This window comes from Lepidochelys kempii, chromosome 27 (genome assembly GCF_965140265.1).
Source record: "Lepidochelys kempii isolate rLepKem1 chromosome 27, rLepKem1.hap2, whole genome shotgun sequence".
Classification (NCBI taxonomy): domain Eukaryota; kingdom Metazoa; phylum Chordata; order Testudines; family Cheloniidae; genus Lepidochelys; species Lepidochelys kempii.
Genome location: NC_133282.1, coordinates 17,688,375 through 17,707,913, shown reverse-complemented (window position 1 = coordinate 17,707,913; position 19,539 = coordinate 17,688,375). Strand labels below are relative to the sequence as shown.

At 44.4% G+C, this 19,539-nt stretch overlaps 1 protein-coding gene across 5 annotated transcripts in view; it reads left to right on the top strand.

The window, feature by feature from the left end:
- ACLY (ATP citrate lyase) overlaps nt 1–19,539 on the top strand; it is a 44,544-nt gene that overhangs the window by 3,420 nt on the left and 21,585 nt on the right. For 3 of the 5 annotated variants that reach the window (XM_073326335.1, XM_073326333.1, XM_073326334.1), the window contains exons 2-8: nt 11,495–11,666; nt 13,095–13,217; nt 13,853–13,906; nt 15,752–15,814; nt 16,626–16,816; nt 17,769–17,848; nt 18,644–18,774. In XM_073326335.1, the coding sequence (XP_073182436.1) occupies nt 11,508–11,666; nt 13,095–13,217; nt 13,853–13,906; nt 15,752–15,814; nt 16,626–16,816; nt 17,769–17,848; nt 18,644–18,774 (801 nt within the window). In that variant the 5' untranslated portion in view covers nt 11,495–11,507. The remainder of the gene's footprint in view (nt 1–11,494; nt 11,667–13,094; nt 13,218–13,852; nt 13,907–15,751; nt 15,815–16,625; nt 16,817–17,768; nt 17,849–18,643; nt 18,775–19,539) is intronic. The other 2 variants (XM_073326337.1, XM_073326336.1) reach the window with 1 other exon arrangement.

Sequence of the window (19,539 nt, the reverse complement as noted above, 5' to 3'; positions counted from 1 at the left end):
CAGTTCTCTGTATTGGTGGTGTGTTTCTCTGTTCCTGTGGGGAACAAGATGGGGGACCTAGTGCCTCAAGAGCCAGGGATTCAAACTCTAGTCTCCTACATGGCAATAAGGACCTCTTGGTTTTTGATCCTGTTGTAGCTGAATGGTGCTGGGATTTAGGATTTCATACAGAAATAATCTGACATCCAAGGGTTAAATGGATGCTTGTGTTTACTGTGTGTTGTCTCCCTTGATCCTTTCTTAAACAATGACAGGTTTCAGAGGAACAGCCGTGTTAGTCTGTATTCGCAAAAAGAAAAGGAGTACTTGTCTCTAAGGTGCCACAAGTACTCCTTTTCTTTTTTCTTAAACAATGTCAGCCTCTTAACACTTTCCAGAGACCCTAAATGACATCTCTAGAATTGGAGAGGGGAAAACAAACACCAGGAGTGTAAACTCTCCATCTTCACTTTCTGAACTGTCCTCCTTCCTTGCCCTTTGATAAGACCCTGCCTATGCTATGATCAGAACTAGGTATGTTGCTACCAGAAGGGAGCTGATGTGGCTTGCCTTGCCACTGTGGGCTGGGATTGTTATTTGTTGGTCTTGGTGTTAATGAATGACCTGGAAAGGGGTCTGGTCTATAGCATGGTGACATAATTCTCAAAAAAACTATTGATGAGAATCTCGTCTACTAGCATCAGAAGTGTTCAAGTGTGTGACTGCAGTTAGCTAGCATGATTCTGAACCAAGTGTGGACAAGACATAAGTAAGCCCCTGGTTTGCTTCCATGTAACAGGCCTGGTCTGCACTGAGGAGGGGTGGGGGGAATTGATCTAAGTTAAGCAACTTCAGCTACATGAATAGCTGTGGTAAGTCGACGACTGACGCTCCCCCGTCAACTCAGCTTCTTGCTCCAGTGGAGTACCGGAGTCAATGCGTAAGTGCTCGGTGGTTGACTTATTGCTTTTAGACTAGATGTGATAAATCGACCCCTGCTGGATTGATCACTGCCCGTCGATCCGGCGGGTAATGTAGACAAGACCTGAGAGCAGAATACCATGAACTTGAGTGGACCTGTGATTGGAACGGGGTCCAATATGAGCGGAACTTGGCACAGTGTCTTTAATCTCTCTCATTCCCATAGCTGCTCTTCCCCCTCCCCTAGTGAGAATACAGGTGTTCCTGTTACTAGGACCAGGCACTCAAAATTGAGGAAGGAAGATTAATAGCAAGATATGACCTCTTACCCATCTTCAAAAGAGCCTGTAAAACTGAAGCAACTGAGATAAAGCCTGAAATTATCATGTGTCTGTGTCCATATCCACAGCTACTGTGTGCTGATAGCTCCCATGGAAAGCTTTGACCTCAGTGTCTTGTATTTCTAGAGTGTTTTGAAGCAGCACTGGTATGTCACCTTGAAGGAAGCTCCGGTGAGCTACTAAGATGAATAAACACTTTGCTCTGTCAAGTGTGACTGGATATTTGATACCCAAGCAGTGAGCTCCATGCTGCCTTGGGAAACCAGGGTAGTAGTTCATACATTTTCTGTCACGAAAAAGAGGGGCAGATTTGGCCACAACAGCTAAGATTTTTGGCTGCCCCTATCCAGAGTTCAGATTTTGTTAGTTGATGTTAAATATCTATTACTGGTTTTACAAACAAGATTCATAAACATGGTTCCCAGCAGTTCTGGCAAAGCAACTCTGTGGCAGTTGGTTTGACTTTTCACTTCTGAAAAGCAAGGGGCCAGCTGAATGAATGACAAGGAAGGCCCGGCATTGCTGACATGAGCTCAGCTTGGAAGGGGAAGATCATTGTTTGTTTTATAATTAAATCAGCAGAAACCAATCTGCCATCTGTTGCATTAGAGAGGGAGTTTAAAAGTTCCTCTCTGCTGGTAGCGCTAGGTAAACAGGAACTCTATCCAGGATCTAACAGATACCATGCTTGGGTGCCCTTACTCCTAGGAAAGGCTTTTCTCAGGAGGTGAGCAGGGAAATTGTTCTAAGAAGAATATGTGATTTTTTTTTTTTCTCCCCCTTCCCCTAAGCTTCAAAAATTGCTGCTTCATAGATCTGAACTGAGCATTAGATGGGACACTTAACGCAAATGTCATCTTGGTAACTGCTCCTGAAGAGACACTTAAGTTTTTGTAGCTCTGTACTGACCAGTTATAAGCTCCTTTTGTTACCAACACCAATTTAACAATTTTCCCAGAAATGGTGGCTGATGTCACATAGTGGCAAATTTTATTTTAAATATTCCCAACAGATTTTCCTTCCTAAACAAATTTTGACAATTTTTACTAGAGGGAATGGCTTAGTGGCCCTGCTCTGAAATCCCTAAACTCCTGGGTCCTCTTTTCTGTCTCAGACAAACCTGAGTTCTATTCTGTTTCAGGTGTGTAGTTTTCTTTTGGAGCACTCCTTAAAATCCAGTGTCTTACTTGCTCTTAGTGGACACTGCAGATCCCAGGGAACTCTTTTCAGAAGTTGAGGAGGGGGTTTTGCCCTGATTCCTTTGCCTAAAATGCCCCATCTGACTTCCCCTGTCCTGTGCACTATGTGGTATTTTGCCTTCCGCTGGTCCTCATCAGATCAGGTTGTATGCGTCTGTCAAGTTACAGCAGAGTCAGCGTTCAGCCACTCAGACCTATCTAGCTTGTCATCGTAAGTATGAATATTTTTTTCTTCTCCCTTGTTAATGTGCTTGAATGACTTTCCTGAGAACAAATCCTTCTAGCAGCTTTGACAGGTGACATCTGTTTTGGCAGAGAGAAGTAAATATTTCTGAGCCCCAGAGAACGTGACTTAGTGTGTCAGTTTCCTGTACCCTCTCTGGAGTTCCTAATGAGCATTGGGATGTCTGTAAAGATGGTATCTATTTATGAACTAGTAATGTTTTGAAAACTCACGATTTTCTTAACACAGTAACTGGCATCTTTGTACAGGAAACCAACCCCAGAGTGGATAGACCCTCGCAGTTTAATTGAAAGCCTTTTGGAAGAACCATGTTGAATTGTGTTTAGCAACTGGCCCAGCAAAGTAGTGAGAGTAGCTTACCCTCTTGCCAAGTAATGTGTGTCCACTCCCGTGTATATATAATTTCTCCTTACAGCAGGAAGGGATAGGAATTGGGAATGGCCAGGGATTTGTCTAGCCCAGTCTGTGGAAGAAGCAAGTACAAGCAGTTTCAGAGGTAGGTGCAAAGCCCTGCAATAGACAATTTATGGAATAATCTGTCCAGAGGAGAAGTTTCTTCCTAAATCTGTTGGTTTAAACCATGAAGTAGGAGGGCTGATATCCTCTTACAGATTGGCTTGGCTGGAAGTATATGGCCTTCCGAACATAACCGTAGGTCCTCATTTTCCATTTACATATCCAGTCCTCTTTTAAAGCTACTAGGCTTTTTGGTAGAAAGTAAATGTTATATTATTTATGGGCTGAGTTTGTGGGGCCTTACACTTAGCTCCGTGGCATTCCTCTCTGCTTGTTTGTCGGTCTGTCTGGATGTAACACAGTGACTTTTGAACATGGCATCTGATCAATTCCACCATTTCAGGGAATGTTCTAGGCACTGATGGGCAGAAGAATCCTGTTGATTTTGGTGAAAATCAGAAGACTGAAAAGGGAGAGACATGGGGGACACATGGAGCCCCTGGCATCTGGTTAGCGGAGCCAGCAGCTTGAACCTCTTTAATTGAAGGGGGAAGATTAGGCGTGGACACAGAACCCTTCACGGGGGGGGGGTGTCATTACGGGGGGTACACAGCGTCCCTGGCATGGGAGGAGGGGGATGGAAACTCATAGAACTCCAGTATGTGGCAGAGAGGGGAATGGGGAGCACAGAGATACCACCCCTATGGGGCGAGGGAAAGGAGACACCCTGAGCCCCTGGCATGAGGGGTGGGGGATTACAGTGAATCCCTGACATAGAGGGGGATTGCAAGATGGCTCACAAGGAGCTTTTGGGGAATGGAGGAATTCAAGAGGCCCCTGGTATGTGCAGTGAGCTTGGCCTGCAGAAGCAACAAAGTGTGCAACCCTCTAGTTGTTCATCTTCTTGACTCTCACCTTCCTAAAAATGTAGGCCTTTTGTAGTCAACTGGATTTTCCTTGTTCTCTATCTAGTGGTTTCTAGCTAGATTGGGCTGGGCAGAGTCCTCTTCGTTCAGGACCCTCTGTCTAAGAAAGAGATTCCCTATCCAAATACCTCCATAGCTGGGTCCAGGGTTGGGTTTAAGGATTTTCTGTTTGACTGGGCTGATTTCTAATAATTTTGTCCTTTTCTTGACAGGGGGTTGGTGCTTTCTGGACCACTTAGTCCAGTTCTGTGGTTATAATTTTAACCACAGTATTGTGCCCTTATGACCTAAAATACAGTGAATTAAAAATCTTCTGTTTTTGTAGTAGAACATTCCATGCTCAAAGATTGTTCATCCCCTGGTGTGGAATCGTACAGATGGTCTTCCCACAAAAATGCATCTACTGCAGGGTGTGAGAACAGAGCTAGAATCTTGGGCCAGAATCTGATCCAAATAGTCTGCAAAACCCCCTTTTTTTTCCCCCCCTCAGTAAGTTGGGGAATGAGGATGTGTTCTGGAATATGGAGGCTATTCTGAGGCCCAGTGTGGAGGTTGGGAGTAGGGGCTGTTTTTATTTTTCTTTGGCTGATTTGTGGTCATGTTCTGACCTCTTCATCCATCAGGGAGTAGCTTGAATCTCCCCCGAGATGTGCTCTTGTCCTTCCTGTCACTTTCTTCATATGACCAACATATGTAGAGGAACAGAGCATCAAGTCACTGGAGTTCACTGGGAAGCATGCGCCCTTCAAAAAGCATGAAAACTCCTCAGACCCCTCCAGTTTAATAGTCATTTAATCTTTTTTTTGCCCTTCTGATGTTGGTATATAATGTTAATGGTGCTCCTTGAAAAGCTGTTGAGTTTTACACCCTTGTAGATCATGCTACTGCGTTCAAAGCACACCCTCAAAATCACTTTTGTTGCAGAGATTGTTCTTTTGCAAAGCCTCTGTAAACACAGCAAGATCTATTCAAGGCATGTGTGAAGGCTGGTTCCATGAGAAATCAATGTCTCATTAAAAAGTAAATTATGTTAAATGTAATTCTTACTACAGTGATTCACCCATCAGAAAAGGCAGGGTACATGGCTTTCATTCAGCAGAGCTCTGTTTGCGCATACAAAAGAGCAAAGTATCACGCAGCTGATTCAAAGAATATGCCACAGACATTTATGAAGTTAAGTCTGGACCAACTGCTCTGAAATGCCAACTAATTGTCCTTTGCTCTGTTGTCTTGTCTCCCATTCAACTGTGCTTCCATCATTCTCCTTTCAGTGAGGATGGGATGATAATAATGAAATAACTGGATCCTAGCAGTAAGCCTGTGTGCCATGCCTACATAGGGTCCCTAGAATGGCTCCTTAGCTAGCCAAAGAGTGTTGTGGATTAGCAATCTAACGGGTTCACCAACTTTATCCCACGCCTCCCTTGAGTTGAGGAATGTTGCCAAGGTCCTGACCCTATAGCGGCTGGTGTAGGGGTCTGCCTATGTGCATGTAGCTTGCAGGATTGCAGCCTAATGCTGCAAGAAGACTGTAATCTGATTTGACCAGGAAAGCAAAAACAGGGTCTCAGCAAGCAAATGGACAGGAGGTGGGGGTGACCCTGGGGCTTGTGTGTGTGTATGGGAGACTTTTATTTATTTATTTATTGGCCCAAAGGAGCTGAGCGCCCACTGCTCCCTCTGGCAGTAAGTATAGCTGTGAGGCCCTCCGTGCTTGAAATGAGCCTATGAGGTTTGGGACCTGACCTACTTAACTGTTGGAAAACAACAAGGTCTTTTTGCAGTAAATGTTACATGCACTTCACCTCGTGTTGGTGCTATTGCTCAAATGTTTGCTAAAGAACAATAGGTACAAACAATTAGCCGGGCCTGCTCTGAGTGTCTTAGTGACCGATTGGCAGACCTGCACTCTGTGCATAGAGCAGGCATCTGCTGATGTATTGTGGAAATTTTTCTGCTGACTGTTGCGCGGAACAGTTCTGCAGATAGTAGCATATTTTCAGTTTTCTCTATCCCCATGGTCATGGGAATGCAGGGTCAGTGCTGCTGAAGAGCTTAACTATGATAGTCCTACTGCTTCTCCCTCCACCAATTTTATTACTGAGCAACCCTTGAATGAAAGCAGGGTCTTTGTTGCTTTTAACATTTTAGCTGCTGCCAGTGTCATATCCCTTTGGCCTCACCATTCTTGCCACAGCAGCTGTGATGTCACAAACTCAGGACAATGAGGTCAGGTGAGGAACAAGCAGTGAGAGCAGCTAAATTAATAGAGAATACAAATTTTGTAAAGCCTTTGAGCTTTTTGTGGGCTTGCAGTGTCATAACCCACGGTAACAGCACTCTTGCCTTTCTATCAGAGGCTCTCAAAGCAGTTTGTATACTCCAGGTTTAACAACTGCCCAGTGGATTAGGTTAGTATTCCCCCATTTTACAGATTTTGGGCAGTGGGAGGACAAAACGGACACAGGAAGCCTCTGGTCATGAAGAGTCCCAAGGTCACACAGTGAATCAATGCCAGAATGACACTAAACTGGGAGGAGAGGTAGATACACTGGAGAGTAGGGATAGGATACAGAGGGACCTTAGACAAATTAAAGGATTGGGCCAAAAGAAATCTGAGGTTCAACAAGGACAAGTGCAGAGTCCTGCCTGCACTTAGGATGGAAGAATCCCATGCACTGCTACAGACTAGGGACCGAGTGGCTAGGCAGCAGTTCTGCAGAAAAGGAGCTAGGGGTTACAGTGGACGAGAAGCTGGCTATGAGCACTGTTCCCGCTAAGCTGTGTGCATGTGCAAACGGTGAAACACCGCACGCACAGAAGCATAACTATTTGTACAGAAGAAATTTTTTGCACACACGGCCTGTCAAAAATTAGAGGGAACATTGGCTATGAGTCAACAGTGTGCCCTTGTTGCCAAGAAAGCTAACGGCATTTTGGGCTGTATAAGTATAAGCACTGCCAGCAGATCGAGGGACGTGATCGTTCCCCTCTATTCGACACTGGTGAGGTCTCATCTGGAGTACTGTGTCCAGTTTTGGGCCCCACACTACAAGAAGGATGTGGAAAAATTGGAAAGAGTCCAGTGGAGGGCAACAAAAATGATTAGGGAACTGGAGCACATGATTTATGAGGAGAGGCTGAGGGAACTAGGGATGTTTAGTCTGTAGAAGAGAGGAGTAAGGGAGGATTTGATAATTGCTTTCAACTACCTGAAGGGGGGTCCAAAGAGGATGGATCTAGACTGTTCTCAGTGGTACCAGATGATAGAACAAGGAGTAATGGTCTCAAGTTGCAGTGGGGGAGGTTTAGGTTGGATATTAGGAAAAACTCTTTTGCTAGGAGGGTGGTGAAGCACTGGAATGGGTTACCTAGGAAGGTGGTGGAATCTCCTTCCTTAGATATTTAAGGTCAGACTTGACAAAGCCCTGGCTGGGATGATTTAGTGGGGGACTGGTCCTGCTTTGAGCAGGGGGTTGGACTAGATGACCTCCTGAGGTCCCTTCCAACCCTGATATTCTATGAATGGGAGCCAGGAATCCTGATTCCCAGTCTCCTGTTCTAACCACTAGATAATACTGCCCTCACAGAGGTAGGAAGGGAACCTTGGAGTACTGACTCTGAGTCACCTGTATATTTTACGTGTGTGTATAGGGCCTTTCATTATTTAATTTTTGTGTACTGTAGTGCTTTGTAGAGCTGTGCTGTTATGAGAACTTTAGTATTTCATCCTGAAAGAACCCATAATGTAAGATTTGTAATTAGCTCTTTAAAATACGTAAGAAATGGATTTGCCATACTTTGTATCTTAATGCAGTGAAATGTGACATTGGTTTTCTTTGAGGCTGCCCTTTGGCGTACTTTAAAACAGGCAACTGATGGATTTCCATGGGGTGCGGGAGCCATATTGTAGCTTTCTATCAGACAAAATAAAAGATCACACATGGCTCAGGAGCTCTCCAAGATCCCAGAAAGAGTATCACTTAAAAGCAAAAAGCTAATGGAAAGCTTTGTGAGTGCTGCTATAGAAATTGCCAAAAATAGCATGCTGGCTGTTGTCAAGGTGATTGGCAGAGCTGTGTCTGGGTGGGCAGGGAAGCTTGCACTTACCTGTGCCAGCTACTAACCCAAAACACAATCACGCCTGGTCTTCACTGTCTAAAATGAAAGGTTGACAGGGGGTTGACTAGGCAGTAAATCATCCTGGGAAGGAATTCACTTGCTTTCCTGGATATACCTGTTCAAAACAATCTGTGTCAGTGACTTTATAGTCAGGAAAGTGATTGTGTAAGGATGACATTCCATCTCCTTTTTGCTAATTGCAGAGCTAATTAGCTCAGTTTGCAAATCAACAGAGGATCCTTCTAATTGTTGGTGCTGCAAAATCCAGCTGATTCCCAATGGTGCAACTGTTCTTTCTGCCTCTTTTAGCTTCCCTGCTAATCAAGATTCAGCAATCAAAACAACTCTGCAGCTCATGTTGGTGCACAGTAGAATCCAGCTTGCTTTTTCAAAGCTCTGTGGCATCTGCAGGGCTAAGAAGGGCAGAAAACTACTTCTTGACAGTAGACTCGGCAGATTGAACTCTATAGTGAGCAAAGAGGATGAAGGTCATCTTCTAGCCATAATCCCCACACTTGAAGCTCTGGATACAAGCACTTTGCTGGCTTCTTTTCAGTGTACCCAGACATACCTGCCAATATTCTATATAGTCCTTCTCCTTGAGACTCTATCATGCCTTTGATATTTCACCACTGTTCAATCAAGCCTCTTGTTCCTCTAAAGCAGTGGTTTTCAACCTATGGTCTGAAGACTAAGATTTCCAAATGGGTCCGCACCTCCCGTTGAGATATTTTAGGAGTCCACAAATGAAAAAAGGTTGAAAACCACTGCACTAAAGGAGCCTGGTGCTACAGCCCTCTCGGCAGTATAGCTGAGTAGCTCCAGCAACATCAAGTGGGTACCTGCGTAACTCTGTTTATAGCCAGATCTGGAGACAATCCACTGGAGCTATGGAGCAGGCCTTCCAGGTCATAAAATGTTAGCTTGAAGCTAATCCATTGGCATGCAGCATATCCACTTACCTGTTACCTGCCCCCACCTGCTCTTAGTAGCATTGAGATAATGTTATGATGGGGGTTGGCTTGGTGGTTTGGTTTGGGTTTTTTTTGTATCCTGCTGTCACCTGATTGTAGAGGGGAGAGGAAGTGCCGCTGCATGCTGTTGCTTAAGTCCGTCATAATGATGGACATCTGATTGAAACTCTAGCTTGCTGCTACAGCTATCCTGAGATGACTGCATGTTCGGTCTTGGTGTCTACATGCAATCTAGTACCTGCCAGATGTATGCATCCCTGAGAGAGGGCTGTAATTCCACCCTGAGAAACGATAACATTGTTGAGGAAAGTCTCAGAATAAACCAATAGAGCTAACTTTAATCTAGCTGATCAGTCAGTCCGCAAACTCATTTTGCATTGTGCTATAGCCTAGTCAGAAGGTAGTCTGGTCTTGAGCATTGAGCTGCGCTCGTGCATTCAGCCAATGCAGCAGTACAGCTATCCACCTCCATGAGCACTTCAAATGCATACCTGGGTCTCCTGGTTAGATCCCAGATTTGTATGGAGAATGCTGCATGACTCATCCTTTTCTCCATCGAGCGTATTCCTTCCTTTAAATTTAAAACTCTGCCCCCAAACTCTGTTGATAATGATCACTGATGATTCCCAGTCATGGGCCTAGCTAAGTCAAAGATGAGAAACTGCCCACCTTGGCACAGGTTCTTGCTAAGCACAAGATATTAGAAGCACAGAATAGATTCTGTTGTATTTCTTGTATCTGTTTAAACTGCTTCCTTTCATGGATTTGTATGTGCTATCTGGCCCCTGTCCTGTGATGGGATTGCCAGTTGTCTTTGCCAAGTCATATTTGTACACTTCCATGGCCAGACTGTTACAAGGTTTGTTTTGGGGGGTTTGTTTTTCTTATGCTCTTCCACTCCTCACTGCTGATCTTTTTCAGAGTAGTTCTTGGTTCACAATAATTGGAGAGGAGACATAAGTGATTCTTTCTTCCCAAAAAAGAAACTGGAATGAAAGAGCTTTGCTTGTGTGAACGCCTCCACTTACTGCCATCCCTGGGAAGTCCTGCTAAGGCAAGTAGCCTGAAGAGTACTGTTGTCATGCCCAGAAATCCATGAGTTGTTGGCTATGCCAGTTCGTCAGCAATCTAACCACTTACTAAAAATGGAGCAGTTTGTTAACCTCTGCAGGTCACAAGCAGCTTTTGATCTGATGCCTGTCATGTGGAAATGGGTTCAGTAAAAAAGAATTTTTATAAGCAGCATTTACTTGTATTAGCAATCAACACTTCTGTGCCATTTATAACACTTTTTGGCACTTCGATGTTGCATCCAAAACAAAGTTGCAACTCCAAGAATATAGAGCCTTATGTGCTGGTGTCTTTAAAGGAGTGAATTCCCAGCTGGTTCTAGAGCCCATCCTTTGGAAGGGGAAAGGAATTTAAGAACTTCCAGCACCTCACTTCGTCCCCTTCCAGAATTCTGCACATAGAATTTCCTCCCCCCCATAGGAAACTAGATGCTGTGAGACTGCTCTCAGGCCACTTGTTCTAGAACAATAAAGTGAGGTGGTATTGTAAACACGGGGGAAAAAACCATAATGGAGGGGGTTTTTCTGTTCAGATATAAGCATTTGATTAGTGATTCCTAAAACATTAAGAATCATAACTTTAATAGGGGTCCTATCAGGAGGAAATGCTGGAAACCTAACATACTTTGGAAGAAAGTAGTGGGCTGGAGGAGGGGTTTCTGCCCTATTGGCCCTGTGTTGAGAGAGAGCGGACGTATGTAGTTGTGGGCAGGCTGCCCTGCCTGTAGGGGGTGGGGAGGCACAGACCTGACACGTCCTCTGCTGTGAAGGCTCCTCCAGTGCAGAGTTGGGTGGGTTTCTCGTCTTGCTGCAAGGCCCCCCTCTCTCCCACAGGGGGTGGAAAATGGATAGGGTGTTAGGAGTCGTTGAATAGGGTGAGGTTTTTGATCAGTGGGGACTATTTACTTGATCAATGGAATTTTGTAGGTTTTTCATAATGACAAGATGGAGCCTGGAGGCTTGGATAGGCACTCGGATTAATAAATGTCTCTACTTAACCTAACCTTGTGTTCTCATTGAACCCGAGGGATGAAATATCTGCAAATCTGAGTCAGTGTCTCTGTCTATATAGAAAAATTTTTGTAGCTGTGTTGGTCCTAGGATACAAGAGACAAGGTGGGTGAGGTGGTATCTTCTGTTGGACGAATGGCAGTTGGTGGGAGGGACAAGTTTTCATGTTTCACAGAGCTCTTCCTCAGGTCTAGAGGAAGTAAAAGATAGTACATCACTCACCTTGTGTGTCTCTCGCTCTTTAAATTCAGTTACTAGGTAGCCATGTCAGCCAAAGCCATATCTGAGCAGACGGGGAAGGAGTTCCTGTACAAATATATCTGCACATCCTCAGCCATTCAGAACCGCTTCAAGTATGCCAGAGTGACATCAGACACCGACTGGGATCGGCTGATTCAGGATCACCCCTGGCTCCTAACTGAGGTAAGCACAATGACTTGCCCTTCTGCAATGCCATTCATTGGAGGGCGTCTGAGCGTTTTACAATCACTAGGCTATACAACATACTTCCTATGAGGTGGGTAATTATAGAGTGGGAGGTTAGATGACTTGCCTTCAAAGTCACACCGTAAGTCTGATAGCTGGGACTAGAACCCATGCATCTGGTCTTCTGGTTCCCAGATCTCACATCTAACTTGTACTCTAGCATGGCTACTGCTAAGATGGCTGTAAGTTGGATCATTGCATGCCGGTTCTCTAAAGCTGATGGCATTGGCGGCCCGCATTGTAGAACTCTGCCCTTTGGCTGTGCTATCGTGAAGTGTCGGTAGCCGGTAGGGTCCATGCCAGGAAATGTGGAAGAAAGTAACCCAACATGGCAGTGGAGCTCTGAGAATAGATAAATGTGGCTTCAGTAATGCTGTATTGGTGTCAAAGGAACCCGACTGTGTTGCTGATTTGAGGGCTTGAGTGACTCCTGTTAAACAAAGAAATGTCAGCAGACAAATCAAGAGATCGGCCCATGTTAGCAAAAAAAAACTTGAGTGTGAGGTAGTCATGTAGCTACTACGCTCTAGACATTTCAGTCTTCATTCCCAATAACGTGCTCTGTTCCGACACTCTTTCCTTACCCAAGTACTATATAGTGGGTTGAGGATGATCACAGCATTAGAATGACTGGCCTTCACTCTGACTAGTTTTGGGTTTCGGTAAATAGATGTGTTGGATTTTTTGTATCTGAGCAAAAAATGTAAGGTAAGTTTGTTGTTTTTTCTTTTGTTTGTGAAGTCTTTTTGTCCTGCTTCCTAGCCATGCATCTTCTGCATAGAGCAGTGAGCATCTCTTCAGAGTTCCTTTTTTCTGTTTGGCTAACCTGGCTCCTTTCCAGCTATTAATTATTTTAAGCCACTGGTTAGCAGGACATGGATGTTCTACACTGTCCATTTTCTTACTGATTGATAGCACCTGCACAGTAACTAATTAAATGCTCAACACTTAACTGGATGAGTCAGCTGCTGGAAAATATCAGCAGTATCTCTAAGAGATTTTCAGGAATCCTAAAAACTGTGGACAGCACACATCCTTTTGTTGGGGTTGTTTACTGAACTTTTGAAATGTCTGTGGGCTTACAGTATCTGTCCAGCAAAGATCACCATGGTTTTTTTCCTTTCTTTTTGAATTTGGTGGAATCTCCCACCTAGTATCCAGGGCAGCACTAAGGGTGCATTTTGCCTAACAACCATAGTACATTGGGTGCCAGCCAATAGGTTAAACAAACTCTCCCCTAGGACACTTTGCTGCAGAGAATTTACTTAATTTAAAACTCAGTTTAATAATCTGCAGAGACTGTCTGCTTAACTCAAAGCTTCTGATTTTTCTCTCTCCTTCGACCCCTTGTGTCTGATATTCTAGCGTCTGGTGGTGAAGCCAGATCAGCTAATAAAACGGCGTGGGAAGCTCGGATTAGTTGGAGTTAATCTTGACCTGGGTCAGGTGAAGGCTTGGCTCAAACCCCGTCTGGGACAAGAAACTACGGTAGGTACGGAGCATATTGGCTGAGGTTCTAATGGCAGATGTAGCAGTGAAGAGATGAAAAGTTACTTGTATTGCTCTGACCCTTTCGTGCTATAAACCTGATCTTTAGCGGGCTTTGTATGTTACTTTCTATGTGCCAGGTTATCCCTCTCGCATATACCAGTGTAAGGCAGGAATAATCATTGAAGTGATGCTGATGAAAAACCAAGTGAGAGGAGAATCTGACCTATGTGTATCTACTGTTGGGAATTAAGCACCATTTGGTAGCCCACTGATGGCACCGTTCAGTCGACTTACTACCCATTATTAGTATCCAATGACTAAGCCTATTGGAGACACTGTCAGTAGAAAAAAGTGGTGAATTCCCCCTGAATTCTCATGTCATTCTAAATATCTGTCCCCACTTAGGAGCCAGCACTGCCTCTCGTTGGGGTGGCTGTTCCATTTTACTGGTGCCCAAAGTAGCTATAACAAGACTGACCTAAAAGCAAAGTCCTCACATCGCCCCTTCGTTGTTGCCAGCCAGCATATTAGTCACTGTGTGTTGGCTGACACTGGAGTCTTATGTCAGTCCTCATTTTAATTGGATGCTGTCTTGTAACTTTTCTCCTGGGAACACTCTGACGATGATAAAGACATCTGTTACCTCAGCCTCTGCATCTCAGGAGTTGGAGTCTTGCTGCCTGGAGGTAACCAAGGCCTTGTCGTTACTATGACTGATATACAGCTGGCTCCATCACTGAGATGCACAGCAGAGGCTGCAAAGCCACTCCTGAAGCACGTTGTGAAATGGGGCAGGCAGCTGCATCCGGGTAGGGCTGCCCCTTGAGAAAAAGGGGTGTTGACATAACTGCTGAGGATAATGCAAGGGCCATGTCTGAGGCTCAGCATGGGGGCATGGGCTCAGCATGGGGGCATGGGCTCCTGACCCAGTATTTATCTCTCTTCCCCTGCTTTTCCTAAATGTGTTGAGCCTTTAACGGCATAAAAAAATCGTTCAGGGTAAAAACCCATTTAAAAAAAGATTAAATCAGACAAGGCATTTTGTTATCCATAAAACAGACCTTTTGGAGACCTGATTATTCTATCTTCATATGCCCTCCAAATTAATGTTCAGGGCTTGTGAAAGTGGGGGATGATAGCACTAGTTAGACTGAGGCAGATTAGACTACAGACACTCCCCGACTTATGCAATCGTTCCGTTCCAAAACGCCTTGCATAACTTGAATTTTGCATAAGTCGGAAACGTATACCCAACCATTACGCCCCAAAAAATCCCTTCCTATTTCTAGCTTACAGAACTTTTTCCATAAGTGCGGGTTTGCGTAAGTCGGGACTTGCGTAACCCGGGGAGCGTCTGGAGTTTTAACCTTGGGTTTTGCAGGCTGCCTTACATAACTCTGCTGATGATACTCACTCCTGACCTGCAGCCCACTGACATCCCAGTCTTGGGTCTTGTGAGCAGGGGCTGATCACTTCAAATTGCGCACTGGTTTGGGGATCTGGACAACTGTCTACTATTCAAGAACCACCAAGCTCATTTTACGTGATGACTTAAGATGGCATTTGAAACCAGGTGTTCACTAATATTTATAACCCACAGTGTGAGCCTAGGGGACAGGTCTCTGTCCCTCCACAGCCTGTGTTTGGGAAATGGTTCCTCCCAAGCCTGCTTTTCAGGGCTGATGCGGGTGTTGATCTCCTGGGTGTTGACTGCATCCTGCCTTGTCGGAACCCAGCCTGTGAGCTGCTGCCTGTGGCTGGGCAAATAGATTGCAGCCTATGTTGATGCCCTGTCGTTTTTGCCATTCATCTGAGGATAAAGCTGTTCTGGTGCTTTTGTGCACCCTAGCTGATGTAAGCTGTCAGCCCAAGGCAAAGAGGACAAAAACTGGCTATTCATCTGACGATAACCCTTCAGAAAACCAGCCATTAACAATGTCCAATGAGAAAATTTGGGTCCTCCTGCCCCATGCTGGTAATAACACTGTGGGGTGTGTTTTAGTTACAGAAAGTTAAGGGAGGGACAACAGTACATGCATCTCATGTATGTAGCACTTAGTACTGAACTAAGTGTTGCCCTTTGGAAGTATTGCACTTCCGGGATGTGAAGTGGCAAACTTATTACATTGCAGTTTGAGTAAGACCAGCAGTGGCCATTGGAAAGGGGGGGAAGACAGACTTCATAGTAATGTCAGTACAATGTCATAGATTGCCAGCTTTCTGGAGAGAAGAGACCATGGGGAGGTGGGAGACACTGAGCTCTGAGAAGGCTTCCTGAAGCTTCATGTGAGTGTTGAAATGCCACAGACTAGCTCAGTGGTCTTCATAGCAGCAGTAGTATGCGCTGCCATGCTGGAGTGTGGAGATACTGGTTTCAGGAATACATATTCCAACCAATAGAGGTTGTTGGGAATTGATTTGAGTCAGAGCAGTGTTAGACATCCTGGAGTGTGTGTCTGCCATGTGTTAGCTGTGGCTACTGCGTGAAGCTTTAATGGTGTGTGTCTCTCCTATCTCTCTCCTATCAACAGATTGCTAAAGCTACAGGTATCCTTAAGAACTTCCTGATCGAGCCCTTCGTCCCTCACAAGCAGGTTGGTATTGCAATTAAAACACAAAAGTGCTCCAAAATCTTGTTTGGCCCAGACTGACTGACTGCTCTTAGGGATGGAGAAAGCAAGCACTTGGGTGGATGTCAGAAAGGTGATGAGGCTGACCATGTTTTCACTGAGAAATAGAGAGCTTTAGAATCTTTGCACAGAGACAGTGATTTACAGCTGCACTGGTCGGTTGCTTTTCCTCCCCACTAGGAGGCGATCCTGCCGCAGTAAAGATCACATGGGAACAGGCAATAAATTGTTCCTCCAATCTGGTGGCTGTCAAGCAGGAAGAAGAAAGAGTGCTAAAGTGAGACAGTTTACGTGGTATTTAGGGAGATGTAGCTACCACATAATCTTCCCCTGCCTTGGTCTGTGGTGTTGGTTGTATGCTACTTTCAATATCTGAAACTGAGGTTCCCTCATTTTCCCCAAATGAGCATTGTGCTGGCACCTTAACAGGCTTCTGAAGCCCGTACTTAAGCTGTTTAAAATGGGAGCAGATTGCATCTGACCAAGGAAACTACAGGTCCTGGGATATGATATGCCCAGTGGAAGCTGTTGTGATCAAACTGGAGCATCATGTGTTGGGACCTGAAGTCTCCCCAGGCTGCCCCTCCAAGCGCAGCCACGTAATAGTCTATAGAATTCCCTGGGATGCATTAAGAACGTCTCTGATGGACGCCAACTACTCCTGGGTTGGGTTTTTCAATGAGTTAACTTGGGCACCCCTGGAAATTTAGCTAAGCAGTGCCGTTGCTGGGTGTAACTTACTAGCGAATGTTCATCCCCCTGATCTGTGCCACAGGAAGACGAGTTCTACGTGTGCATCTATGCTGCCCGTGAGGGGGACTACGTGCTCTTCCACCATCAAGGGGGTGTGGACGTGGGAGATGTTGATGCCAAAGCTCAGAAGCTCTTGGTGAGGGTGGATGAAAAGCTCAGTGCATCCGATGTGAAAAAACATCTCCTGGTGCACGCGCTGGAGGAGAAGAAAGAGTAAGCAGGAATATAATTCTACATCCTATATGCCCCCAGTCCCGGTGTTCTGTATGTCAACTCTCCTTCCCAAAAGCTCTCACGTTTCAGTGGAGTTGATCCTCATTTTTCTCCATGAATGTTCCTCTATGGCTTATGAGTATGGGCAGGAATGTGCAACACATCCCAAACAATCTAAATTCCTTGGGGTTGTCCTTTTCCTGTTGAGCTGCAAAAGGCATATTTTACATTCAGCCCAAGGACAGCCCTTTTCCCCCCATGATTCTTTATGTAAGGGCAGGACAATTCCTGGAGTCTGATTGCTATGTCTTGCAGGGCTTGTAAAACTACTTGAATCCAGTAGTTGGTGGCTGATTATGGAAAGGTATGATTCCTTGTCCTAGGTGAGCTACTTGAGATTTTATAGCCTCTCGATATTAAAAGCTTATTTCAGATTGATCTGCAGATTTCAAAGCTAACTATTAAGCTTCTAGTTAAAGATGATGCAGATAACTAATCTCATATTTCATTATTTGGAAACACAATTGCTGAAGGCCTTCTTTTGAGATGCACCTCATCAGGCTCTTAGATCTACTCTTGTTCACTCCAGTCTTTCCTTTCTCTGGCTAATGGGCCTTGAAGTTGAGTTCTGACAAAAGATGCACATCTGACAGATTTCTGCCTCCTAATGAGATTAAACCAGATGGAAACATCAGATGACAGTCTTGAGACGATAACATTTTCTCTGCAGTTGGTTTTTTTTAGTGGGGGTTTAATTAAGTTGAGTCATCTGGGTCCTGACCTCTGAGTCATTACCCAGACGACTTCCCTTGAAAATGAATGTGAATGAAAGAAATTGATAGGAGGTAGGATCTCCACAGACAAAGATGATAAAGGAACTGGGACAGGCTCTTCTATATCTGTTATCTGTCTACCTGCTCTAATTAATTTATGTATTTTAATTTTTGTGCAGTGTCCTGGCTAGCTTCATATCTGGCCTTTTCAACCTTTACGAAGACTTGTATTTCACGTACCTGGAGATAAATCCACTAGGTAACTCTGATGTCTTGAGGAGAGGGTAGAAGACTCACTGCAGGGTTGCTTTGTTTTAACAGTGATATTTTGTTCATCCTTCCACGTTCTACACAGGTCAAAGTAATACCTAAGCAAAAGTGATACAAAAAAATGCACAGGCTTTCTATAAGTAGTTAATTATATACATCTGAGATACAGACTGTATACTGCATGTGTTAGTTTCTAGCAGTATAATTGGCTGAGGCAAATAGAAAGTTTTGTTGGGTGAATCTTAGGTAAAGTCGGGGCCCTACACAGGAGGGAATCAGATCATTTTCAGAAGATGTCTCTAGTGATGTAATTGGCCTGGTTTGGCTATAGAATACTCTGAATGGCTTTAAAGAAAGCAGTGGAAAGATCCCTGCATGTTAAATTCTGTGCAAGCAGACTGCAGTTTTCATACAGGTTTTTAAAATTCTCTGTAGATTTTGGTGTACTAATGTGTGTTCCTGATGGGTAACTTGTACCCATCAGGGCAAGGTGGTCTGTGTATCAAACAGACACTCAGAATTTTGTGGTGTCCATTTGCCATGGATAGTAGAATTAGACCCTTCCTCTCCCCCCTGCCAAAAAAAAGGGGGGTGGACTTTGAGATGGCTCTCTATAGAGGTGACCTTCACCAAAAGTCAATAATATAAAGAGAAAATCAAAGAGGCCACCGCTCCTAATATAGAAAGCATCACAAAATATCCAGTTATTGGGGAATCCATATTGTTAATCCATGCAAAAGGATGTACAAGCAAAAGACTAACTCTGGTGTATCTCTTAATACAGTCGTGACTAAAGATGGCGTCTATGTTCTGGATTTGGCTGCAAAGATTGACGCTACTGCTGACTACGTCTGCAAAGTGAAATGGGGGGATGTGGAGTTCCCCCCACCCTTTGGCAGAGAGGCTTATCCAGAGGCAAGTAAAGAATCCACCATTGCACAGTTAACGAGAAACCATTCTCCATATACATAGGTCAAAGTGTGCATGACACAGATGGGGCTTCCCTTTCTTATACAGCCTTGTCACCATAGTTCATGGTTTCTGACAAAGATGACCTGGTAAATACTAGATGTGGCCCATAGCTCATGGTAGTACTTACTTTGTTGTTCACATAATGCCCAGTAATAGTACTCTTAGCTATAGCCATTTTTCATCATTACATGGATCTTCCTTGGGCTGCTCTTCTCTTCTCTCTCATTTAGAATTTTTACCTTCCTTACTAACTGGAGGATCAAATTTAACTGCATTGAATTAAATGGCAGGTATGCTACTGTGTGTGGTGGGGTTTTTGTGTATTTTAATACTGTGCAAGTGTTGTCTGTGTTGGAAGGAAAGCCCCTGCCATGTTAGCTAACCATAGCTGTTTGCTGTGCCATATCATGCTGATGGTGCTTCTAGAGTCAATGGTCACTCAGCATTTCTGTTTATAATCCTCACACACACACACACTCAGGAGTTATAACTTGTGCAAAATCTCTCTGGGCTGAAGTTTGATGTGTTGATCCAAGAAGAGAATTTTCGTCTATCAGACTTTGAAATGAAATATTACCTCTGAAACCAGTTGCTGGCCTGTGAAATCAAGAACAAGAAAAAATTGGGTAGGATTTTTCAAGTACCTTAGGAATACAAATTTCATTGAAGTCAACAGAACTTGTGCTTCGAAATTACTTAGGCACTTCT